This window comes from Triticum urartu, chromosome 6A (assembly GCF_056163025.1).
Source record: "Triticum urartu cultivar PI428250 chromosome 6A, HENAU_Tu73, whole genome shotgun sequence".
Classification (NCBI taxonomy): domain Eukaryota; kingdom Viridiplantae; phylum Streptophyta; class Magnoliopsida; order Poales; family Poaceae; genus Triticum; species Triticum urartu.
In genome coordinates this window covers 357,020,516-357,048,483 of record NC_141878.1, presented here as the reverse complement: position 1 = coordinate 357,048,483, position 27,968 = coordinate 357,020,516, and the positions used below count along the sequence as shown (strand labels likewise).

The following is a 27,968-nucleotide window of genomic DNA, read 5'->3' as shown; positions in this document are numbered from 1 at the left end:
AAAAGGGAAGGTGTGGAGCCTTCATCCTAGCGCAACAAGTATAATCATATCTCTGGCATAAATTCCAAGCATACTAATTAATGCAACATCACTAGTACAACGAGGTGCTATACAAATGGTTTTTAACCCCTTTCCGCAACGGCATTTGGAACCGTCTCCAAGTGAGTGTGAGCGATAGGGGGGTCCTTCCCACACGACCCAGAAACCGTCAGGGATATGCCCTCCTGGCACACATGCTCGGCAAATGAGGTCGTGTGTGACCCGCGAGCGCCAAAATATGGTAATACATACAGTAGACTAAAAAATACAATTATACATGCAAAATCGCTTCTGGTCGCAAGTACATCCCACACAACCAGTCCCTGCTAAACGTTTACATTCGTATGTACATCCACACACTCGCTCCAAGGAAAACGTTTGTGCAAGGTGGCATAACGCAAACAGTTTTGAAGAGAATGTCGTGTGTGATTGTTCATTGATCCAACACGGTTTATTCCTGGAAACTGTGTGTGTTGCCTGAGGTCATCACCCACGGTGTTTTCCTAATAACCGTTTGCAATAGGAAAACGCAATTAGCCTGCTAATTGACCTATTATTAATAATCCATTTATTAATCTAATTGACATTCATATTAAGCACATAATATATTTCATTTTTCCATATTAAGGAAGAGAGGATTTCATAATTGAAATACATCCGAGTACAACATGATATAGCTTCAGCACTCAGCTACCCCATTACACAACTATACCAGCACCAAGTTTCACATGCAACATCTAGAACATTTGAAATTAGAATCATATATGGTACATAGACAGATGCATCTCATCTGGAAAACTACTGAAGCAGAAGGCGAATATTGAGCCTTCATTCATGTTGAAGGTCTTTGCAACTTTAGGCAAGTGCCTGTGGATGATTGACCGTCCATCCTTCGTCCTCTTCAGGAACACTTCAATATTGAACTATGGGTGTTCTATGAAAACCTTCTTCGCCTCCTGACCATAGAGGTGGTTTGAGAGGTAATCATCAGTGAACTGCTTAGTAAAGGCCTGAAAACAAGGATGTGCATAAATATGTTCACTATATTGGAAATGGGGCAAAGGAGTAAAAAAAGGCAAGGTATAATAGTTAGTACCATCTTGTAGTGAACTGATGTCTTCTTCATTGTGCAGACAAAGATTTTCTTTTTTGCCGCTAATTTCTTTATCCTAACAATCTTTCTGTGTTTCTTGACTTGATTGATATTCATGGACAACTCATTTCCCCATATGGAAAAAGGATCGAATAGTGGGTCAAAACCTCTGGCAGCAGGACCTACATGTGCAAGACCAAATTGGTAAAAACCTAAATATTAGAATGGTTCCTACAATTGCACAATAATATGCTATTAGACAACGGACCATGCACGTGCAGTTAACTAAACACCACAACAAATAAACCAAACATTAATTGAGCACCACATTGCACAATATAACATACTCCTAATAGAAGATCACACAGTTAACCAAACCAAGTATGCTTAACAACTTGGAAATATAGCAATTGTATTTGTTTCTCATGTATTTATTACAACCAAATTCGATTTATTTCTGACATGGTATACAATAACAGAATGCACCCAGAAGAATTGAACATCGCATTGCAGAATTGAACTAAGCAGTTAACTAAACACATCAACAAATGAACCAAATGTTAACTGAGCACCACATTGCACAATATAACATACTCCTAACAGAATATCAGAGAGTTAAACAAACCAAGCATGCTTAACAACTTGGAAATATAGCAATTGTAATTTTTTTTCTCATGTATTTAGTACAGCCAAATTCAATTTATTTCTCACATGGTATACAATAACAGAATGCATCCACAACAATTGAACATCGCATTGCAGAATTGAACCAAACAGTTAACTAAACACCACAACAAATGAACCAAATGTTAACTGAGCTCCACATTGCACAATATAACATACTCCTAATAGAAGATCAAACAGTTAAGCAAACCAAGCATGCTTGACAACTTGGAAAATTGCACCCTGAAGAATTGAACATCACATTTGCAGAATTGCACCAAACAGTTAACTGAACACCACATTGCACGACATATAGAACATATACACTAGACCAGAAGATTGCATGGTAAAAGCAGATAGCACAATTCACTAGAATTTGTAAAGGAAAGGCAGTAGCTAGCAAACTCAACATGGGTCCTTATAGTAAGCTAATAAGACAAGCTACTCATCATTGTTGGAGATATCGATGACGATTGGCTCCTTGGACATGGAAGAGGGCGAGGCCTCACATCATGGGTTCCCTCGTCGTAGTGGTGAGTTGCATGAGCCGCTTCGGGCACCAACCTGCTGGCTCTCGAGATGAGGCAAGCACGTGCACGCTGAGAAAACACCTCGTAGCCTTCGTCGAAGGCACCGTGGGTGGCCTCGAGAAAACACCACGAATTGTCGTTTAAAGCAGCAAACCGTGTTACTGCGTCGGTGCGCGAGGCGTCGATGGTGGCCTCGACGGCGAGGTTGTCAGATTTCGGGTTCCGGCAAAACCCTTAAGGTTCGAACACTGGGATGCACGCGAAGATCTCTCCCTCGCTGATCACGCCCTCAAGCACTTCGCGATCTCAAAGGCTAAATCGACGAACTCACAACACAAGAGACACAATATTTATACTGGTTTGGGCCACCGTTGTGGTGTAATACTCTACTCTAGTATGGTGGTGGTAGATTGCCTCTTGGGTTGAGGATGAACAGTACAAAGGGAAGAATAGACTCTTGAGGCGAGATGTTCTTGTGCTTGGTGAGTTTGTGTGGTGGAGGATGATCTGAACGATCCGTCCCGGATGAGATGGCTGAGTTTCTCTCTCCTCCTACTGTGGTGGCTAATCCTATTTATAGAGGCCCTGGTCCTCTCCCCAAATATTGAGCGGGAAGGGAGCCAACAATGACAAATTTGAAAGGGGATAGCTGGTATAAGTTATCCTGACAAAAGCAGTCTTCGCCTGCCAAAGGCTCTGGTGGTGACGCTGCCTTGGGCTCCATGGTGACCTCCGTCTTGCTGTCCTGTTGGTCTAGGTCTCATTGCATCGACATGGAAACCTTTGCATGATGCCTCGGTACTATTCGTCTGCGCTTGCGTCCTTAGCACCAAAGAGGAAACAAGGACACTGTGCGCGCTAGCACCCACCTGGCGCCCGCCAGGTCTCGATCGTCATGGCTCACGTCATAGGAACCTCGCAAGGTTTGCCTTGCCTTGATCTCTCCGTCCCTCGCGAGCCAGCCTGGTGAGGCCGCTCCTGAGGAGGTCTTGTGTCGTCCGCCTCGCGAGGATTGGCCCCTCGCGAGGGTCTTGAATGCTTGTTGGTGAAGATCGGCCGTACGGGCCCGCTCGCAGAGCCACACCATGGGCCGCAGGCAGGCAAGTCTAGGGACCCACGTTCCCAGAACGCCGACAGTAGCCCCCGGGCCCAAGGCGCGCTCGGGCTTGGCTTCGAGGCGAAGCCAAAGGGAAAGTGCGGAGTGCCACGGGCCCTAATAGCCTGCGGCCCTGGTCGATGCGTGGCGACTGATTGGACATGGGCGTCTCCGCTTCCCCACGCTGCCTTGATACCCGCCTGGCTAGGCGGCCACCGCGGTCTACACGGTTTCCCTCCCGTTGTTGTCGCGCACTCCCCAATTCTTCCGCTTCCTCAAAGCTCAGCCTCTCCCCCGATCCGATCTGAGCTCAATCCTCCCATTGCCATGGCATCGGACCTGTCGAAGAAAGGGAAGAGTCCCCAGTCCTCTGCAGGGCTACGCCTGGCCTCTGAGCCTGCCGTTGGTAGGTCGCTGGTGCTCAACCAAGAAGCCATGGACAAGGTGCATCCCATGCTCGCCTCCAGCTTCAATGAGTAGGGAAGTATGGTGGCATGGCCTGCGTCTCGTGCCCGTATCGACCGGACAGCCACCGAGGTCCCATTCTTCATCGACGCCCTTTGAGTTGGCCTAGTTCCTCCTTTCTCCGCCTTCTTCTACGCAGTGCTTGCCCATTATCAGATCCACATGCTGCACCTTGATCCCCAATCCGTGACCCTTCTTGCCGTCTTCGCCTTCGTTTGCGAGGCCATGGTTGGCATTGCTCCTTCCGTGGCCCTTCTCCACCACTTCTTTCTCCTTGCACCTGATTGATCCCCGGCAGAGCTCAGGATGCCTGAGCTTTCAGGCCGTGGCGGTGATGGCCGGCGCGGGGATTGACTTCAAGCTCCCACCATCCACGAGCGAGTTTTGGACACGGTGGGTATTTGTTGATGTTGGAGTGCTCAGCCCCCTGCTCTCTTCTCCGTCAGCGCCTGCCATTCCTAGCTCCGGTTGGTTCCACCAAAGGCTCGCCGATTCACGCCTTGCCCCCGTCTGGCTCAGGCTGAAGATGCTCAAGGACCTTGATGTGACTGCGCCTATGGTGGTGAAGAAGTTCGTCCGACACCGAATTGCTCCACTTCAGCGCCACTCTCGACCGATGTGGGCCTTGTTCAACAGCAAGTACCACATGAGACTTCAGGAGTTCGGGCTCCCTCTTGAGGCGCGGCAAATGGTGCTCGAGGTCCTGACGGGTGTCCTGTTGCCAGACGACATGCCAAGGAAGAGTTGCCTTCTGTACCACTGCTTGAACAAGGCGACATTCATGGAGCAGATGCCCTCCTTTGATGAGTGGGGGATGCATCCAGTCGGTCTGGTGGGGCCCCGTAAGAACCCCGTCAACTTGGTTCCCCTCCTCGCCGCTAACGTCGGGCTCGCCCCATGTGTGGATGCAGGGGGGCGAGCACCGCTGGAGGCCGATGGCACAGGTGCCGAGGTGCTGATGCCGCCCAGGGCTCTAGAGGCGTCGTCCTCGGGAACTCGTGACTCTTGCCCTGGGGCGGCGGTTACGGGGGCGATGCAGTCTTCATCTCCCGAGGCCGGGGCTCCTGAGGCCTCGGCAGGTCGCAGCGAGGCAGAGCCCGATAGCTCCCGTCAGCTTGGTGCTCGTGAGGCTGCCCCTTCGAGCACTTCTCCAGTTGCGCCTCGTGTCGGCCGCCATGTCCAGTGCTTCGGTCGGCTTTGCGTCGACTTCGAAGAGATTCACGAGAGGAAGGGGTCCCCAAGCCGCGGCAGCGGCACCTTTAAGGCTGTTAAAACGGAGGAAGTACATCGTCGTTGACGAGTAAGTACCATATCTTGGTGATTCTCCGCGTGCTGCTTCCCTTCCTGACAACGTCTCTTCTGGATCCCTTCCACAAAGGCCATGAAATCTCCAGAGAAGCAGCCTCCTCTCGCCTCGTTTCTCCCGCCAGACTTGAGCGCTGCAAGCCCGCGCGTTGCTCACTGTGTGGAGTCAACCAGGGAAGCCAGCCCGTCAACAAGGCGTCTTGAGCTCGCGCCCTCGTCTTCCTTCCTTCGCGGCCTTGCTTGGAACACAACAAGCGTGCCAAGGGTTCCTCCCCTGGTCGTGGACGGCAGATGGGTAGCTTCGGTCTTGGGCTCCTCTTCAAGCAGCGGGCCTCCACTCATTCGGGCTCCTCCCGAGACCTGGCCTGCAATTAGGTGGGCGCCAGCCCTTAGCCTCCTACTGAAAGGGGGTGAGCCACTTCGGGCCCCATCTGCGGTCCCCGCGGTGGAGGACGGAGTCAGCAACATGCTCAAGTCGGCGCATGAAAGGAGCATCGTCCGCCACGAGCTCTTTCAGGAGGCGATGGGCGCGATGAACCAGCTTGGTGAGGAGCTCGTGGATGTGGACGCGCATCTTTTGGCTGAGGGTCTTTGGCTGGTGGAGGAGCGGCGTAAGCTGAAGGTGGCTATAAACCTCGGGCGCCACCAACACGAGCTTGACAATGTGAAGGCCGAGGTTTCCCTTGCAGCCTCCCGTAAGGCCTGCTCCCGAGCTCTGGAAGAGGCTCAAGAAGCTGACCGCCATTGCGAGGCCGCGAAGAAGCGCGCTTGGGAGCTCCAAGCATCCTTGGATCAGCAACTGGAGGCACGCAGAGCCGCCCTTGCGTCGTTGAGGGGGACACCCACCGAAGAGGAAGAGATCCGGAAGCGCGAGGAGGCGTTGGCGCTGGAAGCCGTGGAGCGTAGCCTTGAGCTCGAACATCTCGAGACGAGGGAGCGTCAAGTTGCCCAAGCAGAGGACGCCGTTGGAGCGCGCGAGGCCAAGGCTCAGGAGGAGGTCGATCGCCGGGTGGCCAAGGCTCGTGCGGATCTCGAGGGCATGTACGACCTGAAGCTGAAGTTTGTGGAAGCTGAGGCTGCTGGTAGGACTGCTGCCCTCAAGTCCAGGTTGATCGAGGTGGAGCGGCGCGAGGAGGCCGCCGCAGCCACCCTGCTCTCCGTGCAGGCCGAACTGGCCTTCGCCCGCGCCGAGCTGCTCCCTCTTCAGCAGCGGGTCGCTGACGCCGAGTCCATCATACAGCAGAATAGGGAGCAGGTGCTTCAGCGGCGGACGCTGGAGCGTGTGCACGCCCCCATGCTCCAGGACCTTAGGAACAGGGCCAATACTACCCTGGGCCACATCTGTGATGAGAATGCTCCTTATCCCCATGCGAACAACTGCGCCAGCCACCTTCGCTTCTTTACCGATGTGGTGATTCGCCTGGAGAATCGTTCCGAGAGAGCTCGGCAACTTGTTGAAGAGAGGAGTCGCGGCCTGCTTGGGCGTGCGTTCTCCTGTGTCTTCAGACATCTCCAAAACACCGACCCCAACTTTGATTTTGATGCCGTCGTCGCTCCCGTACTTGAGGCCATCCGGGGAGACCTGGCGCGATGGGTGGAAGACAAAACAAGGGAGAAACCAAATCACACAATAATGGTCAATAATTTCTTATTAAAACAAAATTACTCTAATAAATTTTCTAAAACATAGAAAATATATTTCTTATGAAAAAACAGAAAATAATTTACTAAAACATTTACTACCAAAAAGAACTTGTATAAAAACTATTTTTATAAACTATCACTGTGAACTAAGCAAACAAATACTAAAACAGTAGCTAAACACTAATAAATAACTACAAAATTTTATCTACTATAGTCTATAAGAAACATATGACAACATGTAAAAAATTACAAAAATAATTAACTAAAAATAATTAAAAACACTTATTATACGACTAAAACAACTATTTAAACAAAACAACACTATTTTATCTAAAAAACTAATGTAAAGTAAACTAAAAATAACTAACTAAATGCTACTGGATAGGCAAAACAATAACAGAATAGCAGCAAAAAGAATCAATCAAAAATCTATTCTAGAATTCAAACTAGATCCAAAACAGTGACTCGAACAAATTTCATCAAATCCAACTTCAAACTACTTAAATTCAAAATTTCAAGTCACTAACAGAAACTTCATAAAATTTGTGACACAATGCAATTGTAATCACTCAAAAACATTAACTAGGTTAAAATATACAAGCAATTTAAGATTAAAACTATTTCTGTTTTTAAAATAGAAATGAAAAAAAACAGAAAAAACGGCACTAGCTACGTGGCCTACTGCTATCGGGCCAGTGAGGTGGGCAATCCAACGCTAAACTGCACTCGGCCGACTCCTAACTAAAACACGTACATGCGGTTAAATAAACCAAACCGGTCGGCCGGTTAGATCTAAACCAAACCGTAAACTAAAATCATTCTAATAAAATAAACCTAACTGTTCGATTTAGATCTAATCTAAGGTGCTGGAATTAAACTGGACAGTCGGAGGCTTACCGCGGCAGTGGAAGAGCTCCGGTGAGGTCATCATCGGAAGTGGCGGCTCGGGGATGACGTGGGCGAGGCCTCCGGTGGTCCTCGGTGACGGGGAAGGAGATGGACGGACGCGGCGCATCGCTGCAGTCTCGATGGTAGTGGAGTTCATCTCCGGGGAGGTCCGAGGCGATCGAGGCGAGCTTGGCGGGCTTCGGCTCCAGCGGTAGGCACCGGTGGTGTTGCGGAGCAAGGGCTCCAGTGCTCCTCGAGCTCCGGGAGATGGTCTACGTGGCTTAGAAGGTCAAGGAAAGGTCGTGGGTGAGCTTTGGAGGTGATGGGGAGGTGTGAGGTGCTTGGGTAGGCGGCGGTGGCCGAGGTGAGCTCCGGCGAGCAAATGGCGGCGATGCAGGAGGTATCCAGGAGGGCAACAAGGGCAGAACGGGTCGAGGGAGGAGGTATATATAGGGGGTGTGCCGTGGAGGAGGGGTCAGGCACGGGATTCGGTCGATCCCGAGGGATCCGGGATACGGCGGCATCGGGCGTGGTGGGCTCTTCCCCACGGCTTGGAGAAGAAGAAGGTGGGCACCGGGTTTCGGGCGGGTAGGTGGGACCCGTGATCGAGTCAGCGTCGGTGAGAGAGAGAAGTTAGCGGGCGACCGGGGCGAAGCGGTTGCAGGAGCGAGGCCGTGGGGAAGGTGGCCATGGGCCGGCCTGCTAGCCTAGGAGGTTGCGGCTAAAGAAAAAAATGTTTTCCCTTTTTTTAAGAGAACAAAAACAAAAACCTTAATAAATAAAACTTTATAGTCATACAATACATCGAAATGTTTAGAAAAATAAATACTAAAACATGAACATATTCTCAGAATCAACCAAAAAATATAAAAATTCAAATAAGGCAAACAGTGCTACTGGTTGATTTAAAAAATCAAATAAAAATATTTTAAAATATCAAAATGATTTCAAACTCATTTTTCTCCACTTTTCTACTGTAGGGAATCATTTTACCCTATTTTCCATATATTTTCGTTTTGGAGAAAAATAATTTGAATAAAACTCAAAATAACTCCAAATTGAAAGTGGGTTTTTAAATACTTCCAAATGACTTCCATTTTGTTTTCTTATTAAACTTCCAACTCATATTTCACATACTTTGAAGCAGTCATTTTATCTTCTCTCATAAAATCATTGAGTTGCATAAAGTCTCTGAATCTGAAATATTTTCAAATGGAATTCAAATCATTTTCAAATCCCTTTTCATTTCTTTAAATGGAAGAGGTCATTTTTCTTCACTCTAGTGTTTTGTGATGAAATGAATTTGAATTCATGGAGATAAAAATGCAAAGATGAAAGTTTTGGTAAAGTCCTTTTATTCCCTCTCATTCAAATTTCAAAAGTTTCAAATTCCACTGAATTTCACACAATCAGTCACACAACAATCAAACAAACAATCACAATTATTTATTTAATATAACATTCCAAAATTTAGAATCTTGGGATGTTACAACCACGGCGTCACGACCAGAAGCTTTGCAGTCCAAGGCTATTTTTGTCAAGATAAGATGTACTAGATGTCTCCCTTCAAATTTGGCTATTATGGGATTCCTTCCCGCCTTCATTTTTGAGAAGGACCAAAGCCACTATAAATAGGGCAGCACCACCACCGTAGAGAGGGATCGGATCTATTCCATCCTCACAACCACCAGCTCAGTCGTGCACAAGAACACACCTCCTCCTAAGGTTGTTCTCCCACTATACTAGTTCATCACTAGCCCCTCGAGGCCAATCCACCACAAAGCAGGAGTAGGGTTTTACACCACAAGGTGGCCCGAACCTGGGTAAACTATTATGTCTCATTTACTTCCTGTTAATCGAGCTAGGCCGGGAGATTGGAGAGTAGGCAGACTGGGGAGGTTGTGTTCTTTGCATGCACCCCGGAGTTCGAATCTATCCAGGGTCTGCGAAGCCTGAAATCCGACATTTGGCGCGCCAGGTAGGGGTGTGTCGGAGCCTCTCTTCCGCCGGTTGATTCGCCACCACTCCACCGCTCCCATGGCTAACGCTTGTCGAGATCGTCCTGACCCCCGGGTCGTCCTCGCCGCCCATGTCGGTCAGATGGCACCGGCGGGCGACGGCTGCCCTCGACGTCCCCCGTCACCAGTGGCGAATGCCGCCGCCAGTCCCACGGGCCATGAGCAGAAGGCTTCGTCGCTTAATCCCTCTGTGCGGCGAGACGGGCGCACCGCCACTCCATCGCTGACTCCTGCAGCTTCGGCTTCCCATGCTCGTTGTGACCCGGTGAACGCGCAGGCTGCGTTGCTCATGGCACGCGAGCTTCTGCGCTACCGCCCGGTCGACGTCCTCTACGAGGACTGGCTGGACCGCTTCACCAAGATCGTCAGCACCGCCAAAGAGTCTCCTGCACCATCTCTCTCACTGTCTCACCCTCCACCTACCGTGGGTGACGTAGCCCACGGAGCACCTCCTCCACCAACTAGGTAGGACGCCATCATCGAGCCAAGGCGGGAGGCTCCTCGGCACGATCTGCATCACTTGGCGCCCATGCACGACGAGGCAAGCTGCTTGGTGGTGCCGCGGCCGCAAGAAGATGTGTGTGCGCTCCCAGCACTGCCACATCAAGACCACGCGCCGCCTGTGGTGGTGGCGCGTGAGCGCCAAGATTAGGCCCCACCTCTACGGCGGGCCCCCGTGACCACAGCAGGATGTCGTGCGTTCACTCCGGAGCTGCGCGGCGTCGTCTGGCCAGGGAAGTTCAAACCCGACCTGCCTCCATGCTACGATGGCACCCCCGACCTCGTTGAGTTCCTGCAGCTCTACGATTTGAGCAACAAGGCGGCCAACGGTGACGAGAAGGTTATGGCGAACTGGTTTCCCATGGCCCTTAAAGACGGCGCGCGCTCGTGGCTCCTGAACCTATCTGTGGGTTCGATATCCTCCTGGGACAAGATGCGAGAGCGTATCGTTGCCAACTTTCAGGGCACTCGCGAGCACTGGCCGGTTGCGGGTGACCTATGGCGCATCAAGAAGCAGTGAGGAGAGACCTTGCAGAAGTACATCCAGCACTTCAACAGTGTTCACCTCAAGATCCCCAAGGTGTCGGATGAGGCCATCATCTCGGCGTTCACTGATGGCATCCGTGAGGTCAAGATGAAGGAGGAGCTCGCCATACATGAGGACCTATGCACGACTCTGGAGATGTTCAACACGGCAAACAAGTGTGCGAGAGCTGAGGAGGGACGCCTCTCCCTCCTCAAGCTTCCGGAGGTTGACCTAGAAGACAAGAAGACCAAGGCCAAGGACGTGAAGCGCAAGGGACCGGCCGTGTTCGCGGCCGAACCAGAGATGAAGCACGGATGCAACCACTCGGAGTCCTCGAAGGGCAGCCGCCCATTGTGCATCTTCCACAACGTGCACAGCCATAACATTAACGACTGCTAGGAGCTCAGGGTCATCCGCGATGGACGCCTCGGCCATCGCCCCGAGCGCAACGACCGAGGATACGGCCGTGGAGGTGGCCGAGGATGAGGTCGCTAGGACGACTGTGACCCCTGCCAGGAATGGCTTGATCAGCCTCATGAGGACTGCTAGAAGGGCCAACCTCATGAGGGTGCCTGAAGAGATCAGCATCGTGAGGACTACCCTCAGGGCAGTGCTGGCCTTCCTCCGTTGCTGCCAACACCAAGAAGGAATGACAACCACCACCAGGACGAGGGGGCTGAGGGCTTCCAAGAGCCTCGCGTCATCCCCTGCATCCTAGGCGGTGCTCAGCCCTAGCCTCCCATCACATCTTCAAGCAGTTCGCACATGAGGTGAATGCGGCCCTCCCCAAGCTCAAGGTCGCGCGTCCACTCAGGTGGTCCAAGTACACCATCACCTTCAGCTCTTCCGACCAACTCAAGTGTGCGGCAAGCGCCGGTGCCCTCCCGATGCTCTGCTCACCTACCATCAGCAACGTCGTCATCACCAATACACTCATCGATGATGGTGCGGGGCTCAATGTTTTCTCCGTCGAGACGTTCGACCGGCTCCAGGTGCCCTATGACTAGCTGCAGCCGACCAAGCCTTTCTCAGGAGTGACTTACGGCTCCACCACCCTGACAGGGCAGATCCACCTCCCTGTCACCTTTGGCAAGAGCAACAACGACCGCACTAAGCTCATCGACTTTGACGTCACCCACATTCACCTCCAGTAAAACACCATCCTAGGGTACCCGGCCCTGGCCAAGTTCATGGATGTGACTCACCATGGCTACAATGTCCTCAAGATGCAAGGAAGCCTGCGAGGAGACGGACGCGGTATTCCCTCTCGAGCGCGCCTACCAGGCAGCGGCGATCGAGGACCCAGATGACGAGGAAGTTGTCTACCCTCCTAAGGATGTCCCCAAGAAGAAGAAGCAGCTGCTCCGCCAAGGACCTCAGGAGGGTGGGATGTCTGGCGGCGCTGCCTCAAGCCCTGCGCCCACTAACGGGCGCCTTCCCCTCTTGCATAGGAAGGCATGCCCGGCGGTGCCCTCAGGATGGGCTCGAGGGCTCTCCTCTGGAGGGCCTCTAACATGGACAACGTTACGAGGGAGGTGCTCAAGCACCATGTGGAGGCATGCTTCAGCGCGCGCTTCCGTGAAGAGTGCGCAGGGCGCGAGGCGCTAGGCACTCAGGAGTTCATCACCAAGGCGATCAAGGAGCTTCAGGAGGCAAGAGATATGTGAGGCGACCGCCGCCTGCCAGCCGGCACAGCTCCCGGCCCCCGTGAGGACAGTGAGCTGCGCGCCTACGTCAACATCCCTGGGCTTCATAGGGTCGCGTCTCAGGAGCTCTTCTGGCCGGCCCACGTTGGCTGGTGCGAGGGCCCCCCTCACAGTTATGTTCGCATGCCTTTCGGTTTGCTGAACACGGCTATCGTGCACCACCGCCACATGAGGGGCGTCCTGGCGGCCCAGGAGGCCAGGCACCAGGCGATCCTGTCGGAGGTGGTGGCAGATCCTCGCGAGCCCCCCAAGCCTTCAGAGCCTCGTGAGGTTCAGGGCCTAGGAGGCTCATGAGGAGCAACTTCTACAGCACGCATTTCAACTACCCCAACACCTCTTTAGCAATGGTGCCAGGTAACACTTTTTTGGTTCGTTTTGCTGGGGCGCCCCTCGGAATGCACTATCCCCAAGCCGTGTGGGTCCGTCCCTGTGGCATGTATCGTTCTTTGCACCTATCAACGCTGGCTCTACCCTTCTCTCATGAGTTGCTTTATGATTATCACATGTCTGTCCGGTGCTTCATCTCCATGAACATCATACACCCTTTCAAACCCACCCTCAACCGCCTTATGATTAAGGACTGGCATGGCGTCTGTGCTTGGGTCCGTCCCTACAACATTGCTAAACCCAAGTGGCTGAGCTCTGGTTCATCGGCCAGCTCCCGTGTACGTCACCTCCCATGATCCTTGGTGCCTTGTTCTAGCATGATCTAATCGGGGGCGGAAGAGTAAGGGTGCGCGACCCGGTGGCTCGCCACCATGGGAGCCGCATGCCGGTTGTCTTTCTTTAGAACTTTCTCATGAGAAGACTGGGCATGACGTCTATGCTCGGGTCCGTCCCTACAGCGTTGACAAACCCAACGGTCGAGCTCTGTCTGGTGGGCCGGCCCCGTTCACGTCACCTCCTGGGGTCGTTGGTGTTTGTCCTTCTCATGCGATAACCTCAGGAGATTCACTCGACGCAGATAGCCTAACCATCTCGCAAGACCATCTCAAGTGTTCCGAATCAAATTCAGGCGCAACCCGCCTTGAGGTAGGGCCTCGTGAGTCCCGCACTGGCTCACGAGTGCCCATACACGCCTCCTCTAGCCCTGCCGTGCAAGCCACGTGTCAGGGCGGGGCTGTACACGCCCTGAGGTCTTCCCTCAGAGGCAGCTCCCACCCACGTACCAGTGGAAGCACCATGCTCCGTGCTAGCAGTCGACACGGTCGAGGAGCGGCTATGCCCGTGTAAGAGCGGAATCGCCATGCTCCGCGCTGGTGATAAACAACAGAGGGTAGCCTCAAGGCTGCAGTAACCTCAGGCGAGCCACCAGGCTTGATGTTCGGCCTCAACGCACCGCTTTCCCCTCGAGAGGGTCGTGCGAGGGGCTTGGCATGGGGGCTACGCTTAGGTCACGCCTAGCGTACGCCACGTCGCCAGGTCCCTCGGACCTGGTCTTCGCGCACTTCTCCCGAGCAAGGGCTCGGCAAGGAAAGGTATGGAGGTTTGTTCGCACGTCAAGGGGGACTCCTGAGCATCGCGACTCAAGAGCCGAACTGGTCATGTAGCCCCTCACCCCTTGGTCTCGTCCTGGTGATCCGGAAGCCCCAACGGCGGCTAAGGTATGCGTGGGGCTGGGCCCTATCGATGCAGAACGCTAAGACCTATACCTGCATCTCCCTCCTAGGGTTGTTCGCACGTCAAGGGGGACTCCTGAGCATCGCGACTTAGGAGCTTAACTGGTCACGTAGCTCCTCAGCCCTTGGTCTCGACCTGGTGATCCGGACGCCCCAACGGCAACTGAGGTATGTGCAGGGCCGGGCCCTGCCGATGAAGAACGCTAAAGCAAACAAGAAAGGAAACTGCGGAACCCTAGAAAATTATTACAAAACATAGTGTGTTTTAAAAGTTCCAAGCATAAGTTCATATGCCTCCACAAGGCATGATACATGATGTAGGACTAAAGCAGGGGAAGCGCCGCCCTCGAGCTTCTTCCTCAGCCTTGGGCATCGCCATCGCCCGGCTGGGGGGGGCACCATCAACGACGTCGCCACCATCCTTGCTAGTAGCCGTGATCGCAGGGTCGATGGAGAGGAACTTCCGCAGCAAGGCATCCACCTGATCCTTCATGGCGTTGGCAGCGGTGTGATGGAGCTTAGGATCCACGGGTTCAAGCAAGGTGCCAAGGTCGAAGCTGGGGTCCCGAAGATGGTGGTGGCTAAAGATGCGCGTCGCGGCCGAGGTTGAAAGTGCGCGGGCCTCCCCCTCCACCATGGGGCCCACTCTGACGACGATGCCCTCAAGCGCCACGACGAGCTTGGGGAGCAGCCCGGCGGGGCCTTCCTCCGGAGTCGCCAGCGGATTCTCAAACCCGCTCCCGTAGAGATCCTGTAGTGCCTTGCGGTACCTCAGCTCGAGGGAGTCGAAGGCGGCACACCCCGCGGTGGCTGCCTCCTCGGCAGTGGCGAGGACCTTCTCCCGGGTCTCTAGCCGAGCTTCATCCCTGGAGACGAGCATGGTGTGGGATGCATGAGCTGCCTCCACCTCCTCCTTCAGCTTCTCTAGGCAGCCGCGCTCTGCCACCTGTTCCGAGGCCGCCTACTCTAGCTCTGCGTCGCGGTCGGTGAGCGTAGCCTCCTGGGCGTTCAGCTTCTCCTCCTGCTCCTCAAGTTGGCGGGTGCGGGTGACCTACTCGTCGCGGAGGGTTTGCAGCTCGGCCTCGACCGCATGGCGGCGCTTCTCGGCGGCCACTGCATCTTTCAACGCCACGTCGTGAGCGGCTGCGGCCACGCCGGCCACCTTCCTTCCCTCCTCGGCGGCAGCCTCGGCCTGGACCCAGGCCGCTCTGATGGAAGATTCCACCTGGAGCCACCACGAGACCAACTCCAGGCGCCCCGACGCCCTGCACCGATCGGGGCTTCGAAGATCGTCCTTTCTCTCTCTCTGATGGCATCTAAGTTGTCCTGCCGATCGAGATCGGCCTCTCTCTCTCTCTCTCTCTTCGTACATGCACACTCGAGGTCAGTCATGAATAATGTCGCAGGGTAACACAGTCTCTGCGCCGTACACCATAAAGAAAGGTGTATATCTGGTAGTGCGATTGGGCGTGGTCCGCATCCCCCAGAGTACGGAGTCGAGCTCCTCAACCTAGTGCTTGTCTGATTCTTTTAAAGACCGCACTAGTCTGGGTTTGATGCCGCTCATAATAAGACCATTGGCTCGTTCTACTTGACCATTTGTTTGCGGATGATATATGGAGGCGTCATCGAGCTTAATGCTGAGATTAGCACACCAGATTTTCACCTCATCGGCTGTAAAGTTAGAGCCGTTGTCAGTGATGATGCTGTGTGGAACATCGTAACTGTGCACAACACCGGATATAAAGTCTATCACCGGTCCAGCTTCGGCCGTTTTAACTGGTTTGGCATGTATCCACTTAGTGAACTTATCTACCATAACTAGCAGATATTTTTTTCTTATGGTTGTCTCCTTAAGGGGGCCAACCATGTCAAGCCCCCAGACCGCGAAAGACCAAGTGATGGGGATTGTTTGTAGAGCAGTGGGTGGCATATGGCTTTGGTTGGTGAAAAGCTGGCATCCGACGCAACGTTGGACGAGGTCATGTGCATCTGCTCGGGCCGTCGGCCAGTAGAAACCTATATGGAAGGCCTTGCTTACAAGGGCCCGAGCTACTGCATGGTGACCACCGAGACCGGCATGAATTTCAGCCAAAAACTGCCGCCCCTCCTCCTCGGAGATACATCTTTGAAGCACTCTAGTATCACTTTTCTTGTAGAATTCTCCTTCATGGACCTTATAGGCTTTCGAACGCCAAACAATGCCGCGGACCTCATTTTGATCCTCGGGGAGCTCTCGCCTATTAAAGTAGGCCAAGAATGGTTCGGTCCATGGGGCAATGACTACAATTACAAGATGGGCCGATGGTGTTGTTTCGGTGGCTGAGCCTCCAATGATGTCAGTATGTTCGGCATCTGGGGTTATGGTTGGTTCTGGACTGACATTGCCGCTCTCGCCTTGCCACACCACGGATGGCTTGGAAAGCCTTTCCAAGAAGATGTTAGGTGGGACGGGGTCACGCTTGGCGCCAATGCAAGCAAGGACGTCCACCGCTTGATTACTCTCTCGAGCCACATGGTGAAACTCGAGCCCCTCGAACCGAGCCGGCATTTTGAGAACAGCGTTATAGTAAGCCGCCATCTTCAGATCCTTGGCATCAAAATCTCCATTTATTTGAGATATCGCGAGGTTCAAGTCCCTGCGCACTTCCAGGCGTTGTATGCCCATGGAGACAGCCATCTGAATACCATGCAATAAAGCCTCGTATTCGGCCGCATTGTTGGAGTCTGTGTATAATATTTGGAGTACACACTGCACTGTATCTCCAGTGGGGGATGTTAGGACAAAGCCTGCCCCTAAGCCCGCCAGCATTTTGGAACCATCGAAATGCATGACCCAGTTGGAATATGTGTCGTACTCTTTAGGGAGTTCGGCTTCTGTCCATTCGGCAATGAAGTCTGCCAGTACTTGGGATTTGATGGCCCGGCGTGGCTTATATGTTATATCGAATGGAAGGAGCTCAATGGCCCACTTGGCAATCCGGCCCGTTGCGTTGCGATTGTTTATTATGTTGTTTAGTGGAACTTCGGAAGCCACTGTGATTGAGCACTCTTGGAAATAGTGTGATAGCTTTCGGGATGCCATGAAGACCATGTATGCTATCTTTTGATAATGAGGGTACCGGGATTTGCATGGAGTTAGGATGGTGGATATGTATTATGTCGGCTTCTGGAGCGGGAATTTGTGTCCGTCCTCTTCTTGTTCGACGACGAGTACTGCGCTCACCACCTGGTGTGTTGCAGATATGTATAATAGAATTAGTTCGCTGGCGCTTGGCGCGGCTAGGATTGGGTTGCTTGCTAAAAGAAACTTTATTTCTTCCAATCCGGTCGTTGCTGCATCTGTCCACTCGAACTGATCGGTGTGTTGAAGGAGCCGATAAAGTGGCAATGCTTTTTCTCCTAGTCTGGAGATAAAGCGGCTTAAAGCTGCCATGCATCCAGCTAGCTTTTGGACATGTTTAAGGTCTGTTGGTGTAGCCAATTGTGATAAAGCTCGGATTTTGGCTGGATTTGCCTCGATTCCTCTACTGGGAACAATGTAGCCCAGTACTTTTCCTGAGGGGATGCTGAGTACACATTTTTCCGGATTGAGCTTAATGTCATATGACTGGAGATTGTCGAATGTGAGGCGTAAGTCATCTATTAATGATTCGACGCACTTGGTCTTCATGACGACGTCGTCCACATATGCTTCAACTGTTTTACCGATTTGTTTCTCCAGGCATGTTTGAATCATGCGTTGGTAGGTGGCACCGACGTTTCTGAGCCCAAAGGGCATAGTGTCGAAGCAGAAAGGCCCGTATGGGGTAATAAATGCCGTTGTAGCTTGGTTGGATTCCTTCATTTTAATTTGATGGTATCCGGAATATGCATCAAGGAAACACGATGAGTCGTGTCCTGCAGTGGCATCAATAATTTGATCGATGCGGGGGAGCAGGAATGGATCCTTAGGGCAAGCATTGTTGAGGTCTTTGAAATCGACGCACAAGCGTCAGGATTTATCCTTCTTTGGCACCATCACCAGGTTTGCTAGCCAGTCCGGATGTTTTATTTCTCTGATGAATCCGGCCTTGATTAGCTTGGCAAGCTCCCCCCCCCATGGCTTATCGGTTGGGTTTGGAAAAGCGCCACAGTGTTTCCTTAACTAGCTTGTATCCCTTCAATATATTGAGGCTGTGCTCAGCCAACCTGCGTGGGATTCCTGGCATATCAGAAGGGTGCCAGGCGAATATGTCCCAATTCTCATGTAGGAACGCTCGTAGTGCGGCGTCCACCGTTGAGTCCAGCTGTGCACCGATGGAGGCTGTTTTCTTTGGGTCCATCGGGTAGACTCGAAATTTGACTATTTCATCTGCTGGTTTGAAGGAGGTGGATTTAGAGCACCTGTCGAGGATTATGTCGTCCCTATCCACCGTTGAGCGCAGAGCGTTTAACTCTTCGGCCACAAGGGCCTCAGAGAGTGCCTCGAGGGCCAGGGAGGTTGTTTTGTTTTCGGGGCGGAGGGCCATATTTGGATCACTTGCGAGAGTGATGATACCGTTGGGCCCGGGCATTTTGAGCTTTATGTACCCGTAATGAGGTATGGCTTGAAAGCGTGTGAATGTGTCTCGCCCTAACAGGGCATGGTGTCCAATTTTGAAAGGGGCCACTTGGAAGGTTATTTCTTCGGACCGGTAGTTATCCGGCATGCCAAATACCACATCAAGTGTGATTTTTCCCGCGCATCGTACCTCCCGGCTGAGAATAATTCCTCGGAAGGTCGTGCTACTTTGCTCAATACGGCTCCTGTCTATGTCCATTTTACTGAGTGTATCCTCGTAGATGAGGTTTAACCCGCTGTCGCCGTCCATGAGCACTTTGGTAAGTCGAAAATCGTCCACAATTGGATTGAGGACCAAGGCCGTTGGTGCTCGGACTGACCGGGCTTTTGGTTCGTCACTGGCATTAAAAATTATGGCCGTGTAGTTCCAAGGATTTATTGTTGCGATTTGACAGACTTTGCCGAGGTCGCGGAGTGCCCTCTTGCGCCGATTGTTTGAAGCGAAAGTCTCGAAGACTGTCAATACTCTGCGGTCGTTGTGTTCCTGGGGGAGTTGTTCCGAGGTATGTTTGGTGAGGATATCCTCGCCACTCTTGGCCACTTGCGGGAGTATCCAACATGCTCTAAGGCTCTGGGTAGGTATGGTATCCGGTGTTGTGTGTATTTTGCACGGCCTATTGAGCCATCCTTCCAGAACGGTTCCACGCCCCGTAATGGGTTTGGATTTCCTTACTGCTATGTTGGGCGCCTCTCGAGGGTGCATCCTTTTTGTCTGGACGAAAGGTTGAGTGGGATCTGGCGGCTCCCAACGAGCTGCCTGAGTTTTCAAGGCGTTTTGCATTGCGTAGTACTTCTGTACTATGGCTGTCAAATTGGCAAAGTGTAATACGTGACGGCAGTTGATAGCATTGAGGATTCCTTCATCCGTAAAATTACTGTGGAATATTGAGATCGTGTCTTTGTTGCGGCAATCTTTAATCTTGTTCTTGACAAGGAGGAATCTGGCCCAAAAGTGATGGACTGTTTCCTGAGACTGCTGCCGTAGGTAGGTGAGATCGCGTATATCTAGGTGGGTGGGTGGATTCAAATCCGAACCCTGACCCAATTTGGGATCTGGAGTTTGAGAAATTTCCTAGATTAATAGTTCGGATTCCAGGAGATCGAATGATTTTTCAGGTCTACCGTCTGATTCCAAGCTCGGAGGACAAAGCATGTCGTTCCGTGGATGGGTGTCCGGTTCTACGAGCTCGGGGATCCAAACATAGTTTGTCCTCAGTACAGAGGGAGAATTGTTGTTTTGCTCCTCCACTACCGCTATCTGGTGGGTGATCGATGGAGATTTGATTTCTCTTTGAACGGGTTTGAGCCCAATCCGACCGTAGTCTGTGGCAACCCCTAGGGCGGCGATGCGATCTAGGAGTTCGTTCAAGGACGATAATTCCGTCAGATCCATCTGTCTGGAGTATTCGGAGTCAATCCAGAGGGGATTTTCGATGACCTGAGAAGTCATCGTTGGCTCACCGGCCGAACGGGCGGTCATGATAAAACCACCCAACTAGAGGGTTTGGCCTGAGGCCAGGGCTCAATCGGCGGTGATGTTGTCCTTGATCACATGGTGAGCCATCAACCCTGACTTCGATGTCACAGTGGAACTCTCAATGAACGCACCAATGTCGGTGTCAAAACTGGCGGATCTCGGGTAGGGGGTCCCGAACTATGCATCTGAGGTTGATGGTAAGAGGAGACAGGGAACGCAATGTTTACCCAGGTTCGGGCCCTCTCTTGGAGGTAAAACCCTATGTCCTGCTACATTAATATTGATGAGTATGGGGGTTACAAGAGTTGATCTACCACGAGATCATAATGGCTAAAACCCTAGAAGTCTAGCCTATCTGAATATGATTGTCCCTAGGGACTACTAGAATCAACTTCTTTGCCGTCTACCCATTCTTTATCGTTCGCTTGCTGACGGCAAAGAAGGTCTTTGCCGTCAGCCACAAGAAAACGAACGATAAAGATGTGGATTATGGCAAACGAAGTCATTGCCATTAGCCCGTTCTTTGCCGTCCGCTGGCTGACGGCAAAGAATCTTTGTCGTCCGCTAGCAGACAACAAAGTGGTGGGTGGGTCATATTATTGTTTAACCAACTCAATTCCATCGACCCCACCTCTTTGCCGTCCGCAAGCAGATGGCAAATAGGCAGGTACGTTAACGGCCGCCCCGCCCCCTCTCTTCTCTCCACTCTCTCATTCGTCCCCACCCACACCCGCGCTGTCGGCGACCCCGTCTGCCCCGCACCCCTCCCCTTCGCCCCCTGACCTCCACTGCACCCCCTCCGCCCCTTCCACATCGCCCCCCCTCCCCCTCCCCTTCGCCGCCATCCCCCACCCACACTGGCCTGTGCCGTCGCCGCCGACCCCGTCCGGCGTAGCCGGCCGCCCCGCCCCGCCGCCCCGCACCCCTCCCCGACCTCCATCGCGGCCCCGCCGCCTCTTCCACGCCGGGCAGCCGCGCCGCGGCCGTCCCCGCCCCGTCGCCATTTTAGTTTAGTTTATCTTAGATTAGTTATAGTTTTAGTTTATTTTAGTTTAGTTTATTTTAGATTAGTTTTAGTTTAGTTTACAAGAAGAAGTAGAAGGAGGAGGGAGGAACAGGAGGAGGGAGAAGAAGAAAGAAGAAAAGAAGAAGAGGAAGAAGAAGACACCTGACACCCCGACCACCGACACCCTGACACCACACCCTCCCTCACCGCCGACCCCCGACACCCTGACACCACACCCGACCCCGACCCTAACACCCCGACCCCGACACCCTGACACCACACCCCGACCCCATATATATTTGTGTTGATCGGGTGTATTTTTATTATGGTCATGATTATGATACACTTAAATTATATACATATTATTATGTTCATGTCAGGTATCCAAATTTTTTATGTTGTACTAATTTCGTTTACTTTTTGTCATTGCAGGTGTTGACAGGATGGTGGGCAAGGGTCCAGAGCGCCCCGATCCTCCTGCGAGCGCTACTGGGAGGGGTGGTTCCATTATTCCACCCCAGCCCCTCTGGAGAGCGCTGCTAGACAGTATGCAGACAACTGCGGCAGGCGCTTCTTCTTCGGCTGGGAGAGGTCGGGGGAGGATGAAGAAGCCTGCTAGAGGTGGACGTGGCAGCGGGAGAAGTAAGTGCATTTACTCTTTTTTAACCCTTTGCCTTCATGTTCCTTCAAATTAATATCTAATGCGTTGGCCTTGTCATACTGTAGGGGCTGGGTACGCCCCCATGGATCCCATAGGCCCAACCAGGTCCTTGGTGTGCTTTGCCGGCAGCACTTCCCTGGGTGGGTCACGTTACCCGGTGAGGGTCAGGTTCCACAACTAGCACTGACCTGGGAGCTGTACTCGGTTGCCCCGGCCCCGCCGGAGGAGAGGGTCGACGATGTCTTGCGCGAGACGGTGGCCGACATTGTGTTCCGTCGGTTTTGGGTAATTTCTCCTTTACGAAATTAAAAATCAACACTACCTAGTGATTGTACTAATCAGTGTTGTCTTGTTTGATTGCAGACCTTCTACAGGGTTTGAGAGGGAGAGCAGGAGGCCGCGTGTATGGTTGTCGAAAACGAGTGCAAGCGCCTACTTCAAAACTTAAGGCACGAGGCTCGGGTGCAGGCCGTTCGAGACTACTACGCCTCGAAGGGTATTAAGAGGGGCAATCAGAAGTGTCGCGGCAAGTTTCTGAGTAAGGAGAAGTACGTGCAGGTAATTACCTATTTTTAAGGCCTTGAACTTAGTTTTCTTGATTTGATTCGTAGGCGTAGCGCTGAAATTTCTCTTGACTCACTTAGGTGCCCCCGAGATGGTGTGTGGATAAGATGGACTGTTGGGAGGCGTTGGTGGATGCGTGGTGCTCTGCCCAATGGAAAGTCGAACACCAAAGGGCCAAGGATAAGCGCGACCAAATGGAAGGTGTGCCATACCATCAAGGGAGCTCCAACCTGTTTGAGTACGGCGATAACTAGGTATGTGGTTTTCTACATGTTTCATGCAATTCATTCTTCATGCTAGATAGTTCATTTATGACATATTTAGCTATAAAATGACATAATAACCTTAGATAGCTCTATAAAATGACTTAATATGCTTTAGTCAGTTAAAAATGGCATAACTACCTTCGATAGATCAATAATGACCTAAACTAATCTTAGCTAGTTAGCTCCAAAATGACCTATTTACATAGCAATATCATTCTTCATGCTAGCTTGAGCCCTTAACTAGCTTGTGAAATTAAATGGATAAAAATAAAAACAGGGGGTATGTAGCCTCTTTGCCGTCTGCTAGCGGACGACAAAGAGAACACGTGGCAGCTACCTGTAAAACCTGGGAAACACTGGCTGCCTATTTGGTCACTTCTGCTGGCAGACGGCAAAGATTCAAATCACTTTGCCGTCCGCTAGTAGACGGCATAACTAGCCACGTGGCAGCTCTCCAGTACTGCCTAGCTGAGCACTTTGCCGTCTGTCAGCGGGTGGCAACGAGCTTTGACTCTTTGCCGTCTACTAGCTGACGGCAAAGAGCGTCGTTAATCCCCTAACGGCACTCACGCCACTGCACTACCGTCCGTTGTCATTGCCGTCTGTTGGCCTCGGATGGCGGAAGGCAAAATCCTTTGCCGTCCGTTTCCAGGAAGCAGACGGCAAAGAAGGCCATTGCTGGCACGTGTTCAGACGGACAGTTTGCTGTCTGTTGGCGGACGACAAAGACGTTTGCCCTCCGTGATCCATGCCTTTGCCGTCCGCCATGGAGGACGGCAAATAAGCTGATTCCAGTACTGTATGGACACTGGAGGGGACTAGGTTTATACAAAGTTGATTACGTAGAAAGGAAATAGTATCTCCGGCCGTATGGCTTGCTGTCCACGCAAAGAAGACTCCCATCCGGACACGGAAAAAAGACTTCCATCTTGTATCTTCATGGCCCAATAATCCGGCACATGTCCAATAGGTTGGAGACCCGAGGACCCCTTAGTCCAGGACTCCCTCAACCGTCTTCCCTCCATCATTGGAGATGCCCGCCATCAGCGGGAGCGCGGCAGCAAGGTGCTTCTCCTTAGTGATGGACGATGCACTAAGGCCCAGCTCTAACAAGGGAGCTTGGCCTATGGAAGGAACAGCAGGTCGCCTTTTTGGTGGCCATCAGTGGTTAGCTTCTGGAAAAGATTCGGCAGATATGGAGGCTCTCTGACCAGAGGAAGAAGGGTATCCGGAGCAAGACAAAGGGAAGGCAATGAAGGCTCAGCGGCAGGCACCAGCCTTTTGTCAGCCCGGGACGGCTGCTGAGGCAGCATGGGGAAGTGAAGACGCCCACGTCCCGTCAAGCGCCACACGTCGACCGAGGCCGCAGGCAGTTAGGGCCCGCGGTGCTCCACACTTGCCCTTTGGCTTCGCCTCGAAGCCAAGTTCGAGCGTGCCTTGGGCCCAGGGGCTACTGTCGGCGTTCTGGGAACGGGGGTACCAGACTTGCCTGCCTGCGGCCCATGGCGTGGCTCCATTGACGGCTTGGTACGGCCCACCATCAGCATTGACAACTCAAGAACTGCGCGATGGGCTAAGCCTCGCGAGGCGGACAACACCAAGACCTCTAGAATGAGCGGCCACCTTAGGTAGGCTCCTGAGGAGCAAAGATTCCTATGCAAGCTTCACCTCGTGAGGTCCAGGTTACGTGAGCCTTGACGACCAAGGCCAGTCAGGCACCAGCGGCCGACAGTACAACAGTTTCCTCTTTGGTGCTAAGGAGGCAAGCGCTGGCGAGGAGTCCCGAGGAATCAGCCAAAGGTTTCCATTCCCGTGCAACAAGACTAGGACCGCCAGGACGGCAGGACGGAGGTCATTGACGAGCCCACCCTGGTGTCACAACCAGAAGCATTGCAGGCGAAGACTACTTTTGTTAGGATAATATGTACTAGTTGTCTCCCTTCAAATTTTGCCGTTGTGGGATCCCTTCCCGCCTTCATTTGGGAAGAGGATCAAAGCCACTATAAATAGGGCAGCACCACCACCGTAGAGAGGGATAGGATCCATTCCATCCTCACCCCCACCAGCTCAGTTGAGCACAAGAACACAATTCCTCCTGAGGTTGTTCTCCCACTGTACTAGTTCATCACCAGCCCCTCGAGGCCAATCCACCACAAAGCAGGAGTAGGGTTTTACACCGCAAGGTGCCCAAACCTGGGTAATCTGCTGTGTCTCATTTCCTTCCTATTCATCGAGCTAGGCCGGGAGATTGGAGAGTAGGCAGACTGGGGAGGTTGAGTTCTTCGCACGCACCCCAGGGTTTGAATCTATCCAGGGTCTGCGGAGTCTAAAATCCGACAGGGACCAATAAACTAGGAGGGAGGTAGTAGTACGAGTAGCGCAATATACAGTATAGAGGACTAGTACAAATTTAGAAATGGAGTAAGAAGTTACAGACTTTGTAGGCTACATGACTAATTGGATAACACTTCCACCAACAAGTACACACTTGAAGCCTAATTGATGTGTGTGTGTGTGTATATATATATATATATAGGTAAATTGTTTGGGGCACCTAGGTGCCCAGACACCTAGCATTTAATAGCTCGCATGTCCACCCATTTGTATTTATTGATTTGAATAGAATTAAAACACACATTAATTGGTGGAGAGAGAATGGCAGAATAAAAAGGAAACGGATATACTATGTACGCACAATGTGACTCGTCGGCTTGTGGATTTTTTCTACGCACAGATAATTAAATGTATACATAATAGTTGATACCATTCTAAGATATTCATGAAAAAATATTTTTATTATCTATATCAACAAATTGTGCGCCGACTCCAAATAATATAAATATACCCATGGTATATATACCTACTAATGAAATTATGTACATACACGGGTACGTATATATCCAATTATTTATTCTAGGTTTTAGGTATTAAAGAAATTATATAGATAGCGAATATGTATATACCTACTAACGAAATTATGTACATACGTGGGTATACATATATCTTCGAACGAAATTATATACATACCCCTGCAAAAAAAAGAAATTATATACATACGCGGGTATGCGTATACCTACCAAAGAAATTATGTACATATGCGGGTATGCATATACCCTAACGAAATTATGTACATACGCGGGTATGCATATACCAACTAACAAAATTATGTATATATGCGCGCGCCTTGAAAAAAGGTACATGTACGGGTATGTGTATGTGTATACCCAATTAGATGGTGGGTATGTGTATACCTACTGCGAAAGTTACGTAACATACATGTGTATTTTACATACGTAGTGATTTATTCTACGAATCAATAAGTGGTATATAAGGAGGTAATAAATGTTGATTTTTTTACTATGGTATTTTAATCACCTTCCTTTTCTATGATGTGACATACATGCATGAAATAGTTAAAGAATTAAAGCCTGCCAAATTAAGTAGTAATTAAATCATTTACATTGGTTTCTAAATCTGTCGCTAAACACGATCTAACGATGGATAAGCAAGATGCCCGGGCATCTAGGTGTCCCAAAGTGGTGTCCTATATATATATTGACACTATTCTAATCCTGGAATTAGAATAACTATTTAGATCACGAGGTCTAGGAGCAGCGGGTGTTCCGAACTTACAGAAAGAAGAAAAAAAAAAGAAATCCCACCCCGAACCCCACGTTCCCCACCTCTCCCTCCTCGCTCTCTCCCTGATCCCTGCCGCCGCCATTCCCGCCTCCGCATCGCCATCTACCTCAATCCACCCCGCACGCCGGCGCCGCCGTGACCCTCGCACCTCCCCACGCGCCACCGCTGCTCCACTCCGCCTCACCAGCTACCTACCTCTCCCCCACCCGAGTCCTGCTTCCTACTGCCGCCACGCGGATCTAGCCGCCGTACAGGATCCCGCCGCCGCGTTTGTCGCTTGCTGGGCCCGAGGACGCGTCGGAAGCTGACCCGTCCGTGATCTCCGGCCAACGAGGCGCGGTGGCCACCCCTCCCCCTGTTTCCACGGCGCTCGACCCGGATGCCCGTCGCCGGCGCTCCTCCTCCCCGACCCCTTCTTCCCTGATCCACCCCGCCTCCACCTCCGGTGACGCGGTCCACCAGTCTCCTTCCCCGGTGCGAGCCACCAGCCTGACCCTCGTCGGCGTGATGCCCCTGCGCGCCGTCGTGGCACAGGCCCCCACCAGGGATCCAGCCGCGACGTACTACTCAAAAGCAAAAGACAACGATGAGATTCTCTCCTTCGGCGCTGGCGTGGTCGCTCTCGGCTACCTACTGTGTAAAGGACATTCATAGGCCACAAATCCAGCGGATGCTAGCACGTAGGAAGTGGTGCTGCCGCGGTGAGTTACTCCATCAGAGTGAGGACAACGACACTTCTTGCAGGAAAAAACTGCAGCATTCTTCAGTATATTTCCATAAATATTTGAGGCAATTTGTCTGTATCAGTTCAACAGAAAAAATTTAGCAGTTCCACCGATACATGCCTGGAAGGAAACTTCGTATGAGCACAAGTCACAGCACCACTACAGCGAGTCTCCGGCTTCTAAGGGAGTCGACGAGGTCACCTGGGCTCCTGCGAGAAGGGTGACAGGGTCAGCAAGAATGCAGATATCGCCAAGATGGCCAGAATTGGTGCGGCTTGATTTGGCTCACTACAGCGGCTCCTCTCCTCTGTCGCTCTTGCCGGCCAAGCCAAGCTGGACATGGATGTGTGGGTGTGCATGCTCACTGTGAAGTACGTTCTAGGCGACCTCTTTCAGTTTGATATGTGTGCTCACTGTGTGGGTCGCCATCTCTCTATCCTGCCAAGCTACACCAGCACTTGTTTCCTCTCCCTGCTGCAATCAGTGTTGTGAGGGACGGATAAGATGGAGGCATGGAGCTGGCGACTGGATATGGGAAGGGAGCTGCTACTGCACTTGGTCTGCTTGACAGCTGCCGTTGTGCCTGTACTTGGACAGCTGCAAATAGTGCAACCGAACGTCCGTGTGTGTTTTTGGCATCCCATTTTTACAATTGATGCTAATGAACATTCGTCCACGGTCTTTTGTAGTGTTGCTATCTACTAGAAAAAATCATTGATTTTCAATTGGTCATTTCTTGTACTAGAACATCAGGTGCTTGTGCTAATGTCCGTGAGACCAAAATATATGGAACCATATGCAGAGTAGTACTAAATGATGATAACAAGATAAATTAAAATAATTATTATTCATTGGATTCTGATTTAAGTGGACTTGTTCTCACAAGTGTTATTTCAAGTAGATCGGTATCTAAAAAGTTCACGCAAAACGC

General features: G+C 51.6%; 1 protein-coding gene and 1 long non-coding RNA gene across 7 annotated transcripts; one reads left to right on the top strand and one right to left on the bottom strand.

Moving 5' to 3' along the window:
- Positions 1 to 657: 657 nt before the first annotated feature.
- Positions 658 to 27,494, bottom strand: LOC125513150 (uncharacterized). Of its 6 annotated transcripts, none has more exons than XR_007285705.2 (4): positions 27,327 to 27,494; positions 27,158 to 27,246; positions 1,136 to 1,314; positions 658 to 1,049 (listed from the first exon to the last, which is right to left on the bottom strand). XR_007285705.2 is itself a non-coding variant. In XM_087527980.1 (3 exons), the coding sequence occupies exon 1, from the start codon at positions 17,185 to 17,187 to the stop codon at positions 15,604 to 15,606; it is 1,584 nt and encodes a 527-aa protein (XP_087384106.1). In that variant the 5' UTR covers positions 17,188 to 20,845; the 3' UTR covers positions 658 to 1,049; positions 1,136 to 1,314; positions 7,733 to 15,603. The 6 variants fall into 5 exon arrangements, 3 of the variants coding, with proteins under 3 accessions (XP_087384106.1, XP_087384108.1, XP_087384107.1); XR_015608206.1 differs by having other exon boundaries at positions 27,330 to 27,494; XM_087527980.1 differs by lacking the exons at positions 27,158 to 27,246; positions 27,327 to 27,494 and adding an exon at positions 7,733 to 20,845.
- LOC125513151 (uncharacterized) lies at positions 25,879 to 27,762 on the top strand. Its single transcript, XR_007285706.2, has 2 exons — positions 25,879 to 27,013; positions 27,120 to 27,762. It is a non-coding gene; the product is annotated as an uncharacterized LOC125513151 (long non-coding RNA).
- Positions 27,763 to 27,968: the final 206 nt, after the last annotated feature.

Coding starts and splice junctions, on each gene's coding strand:
- LOC125513150 (XM_087527980.1), bottom strand. CDS start 17,187: ATGGTCTTCATGGCATCCCGAAAGCTATCACACTATTTCCAAGAGTGC.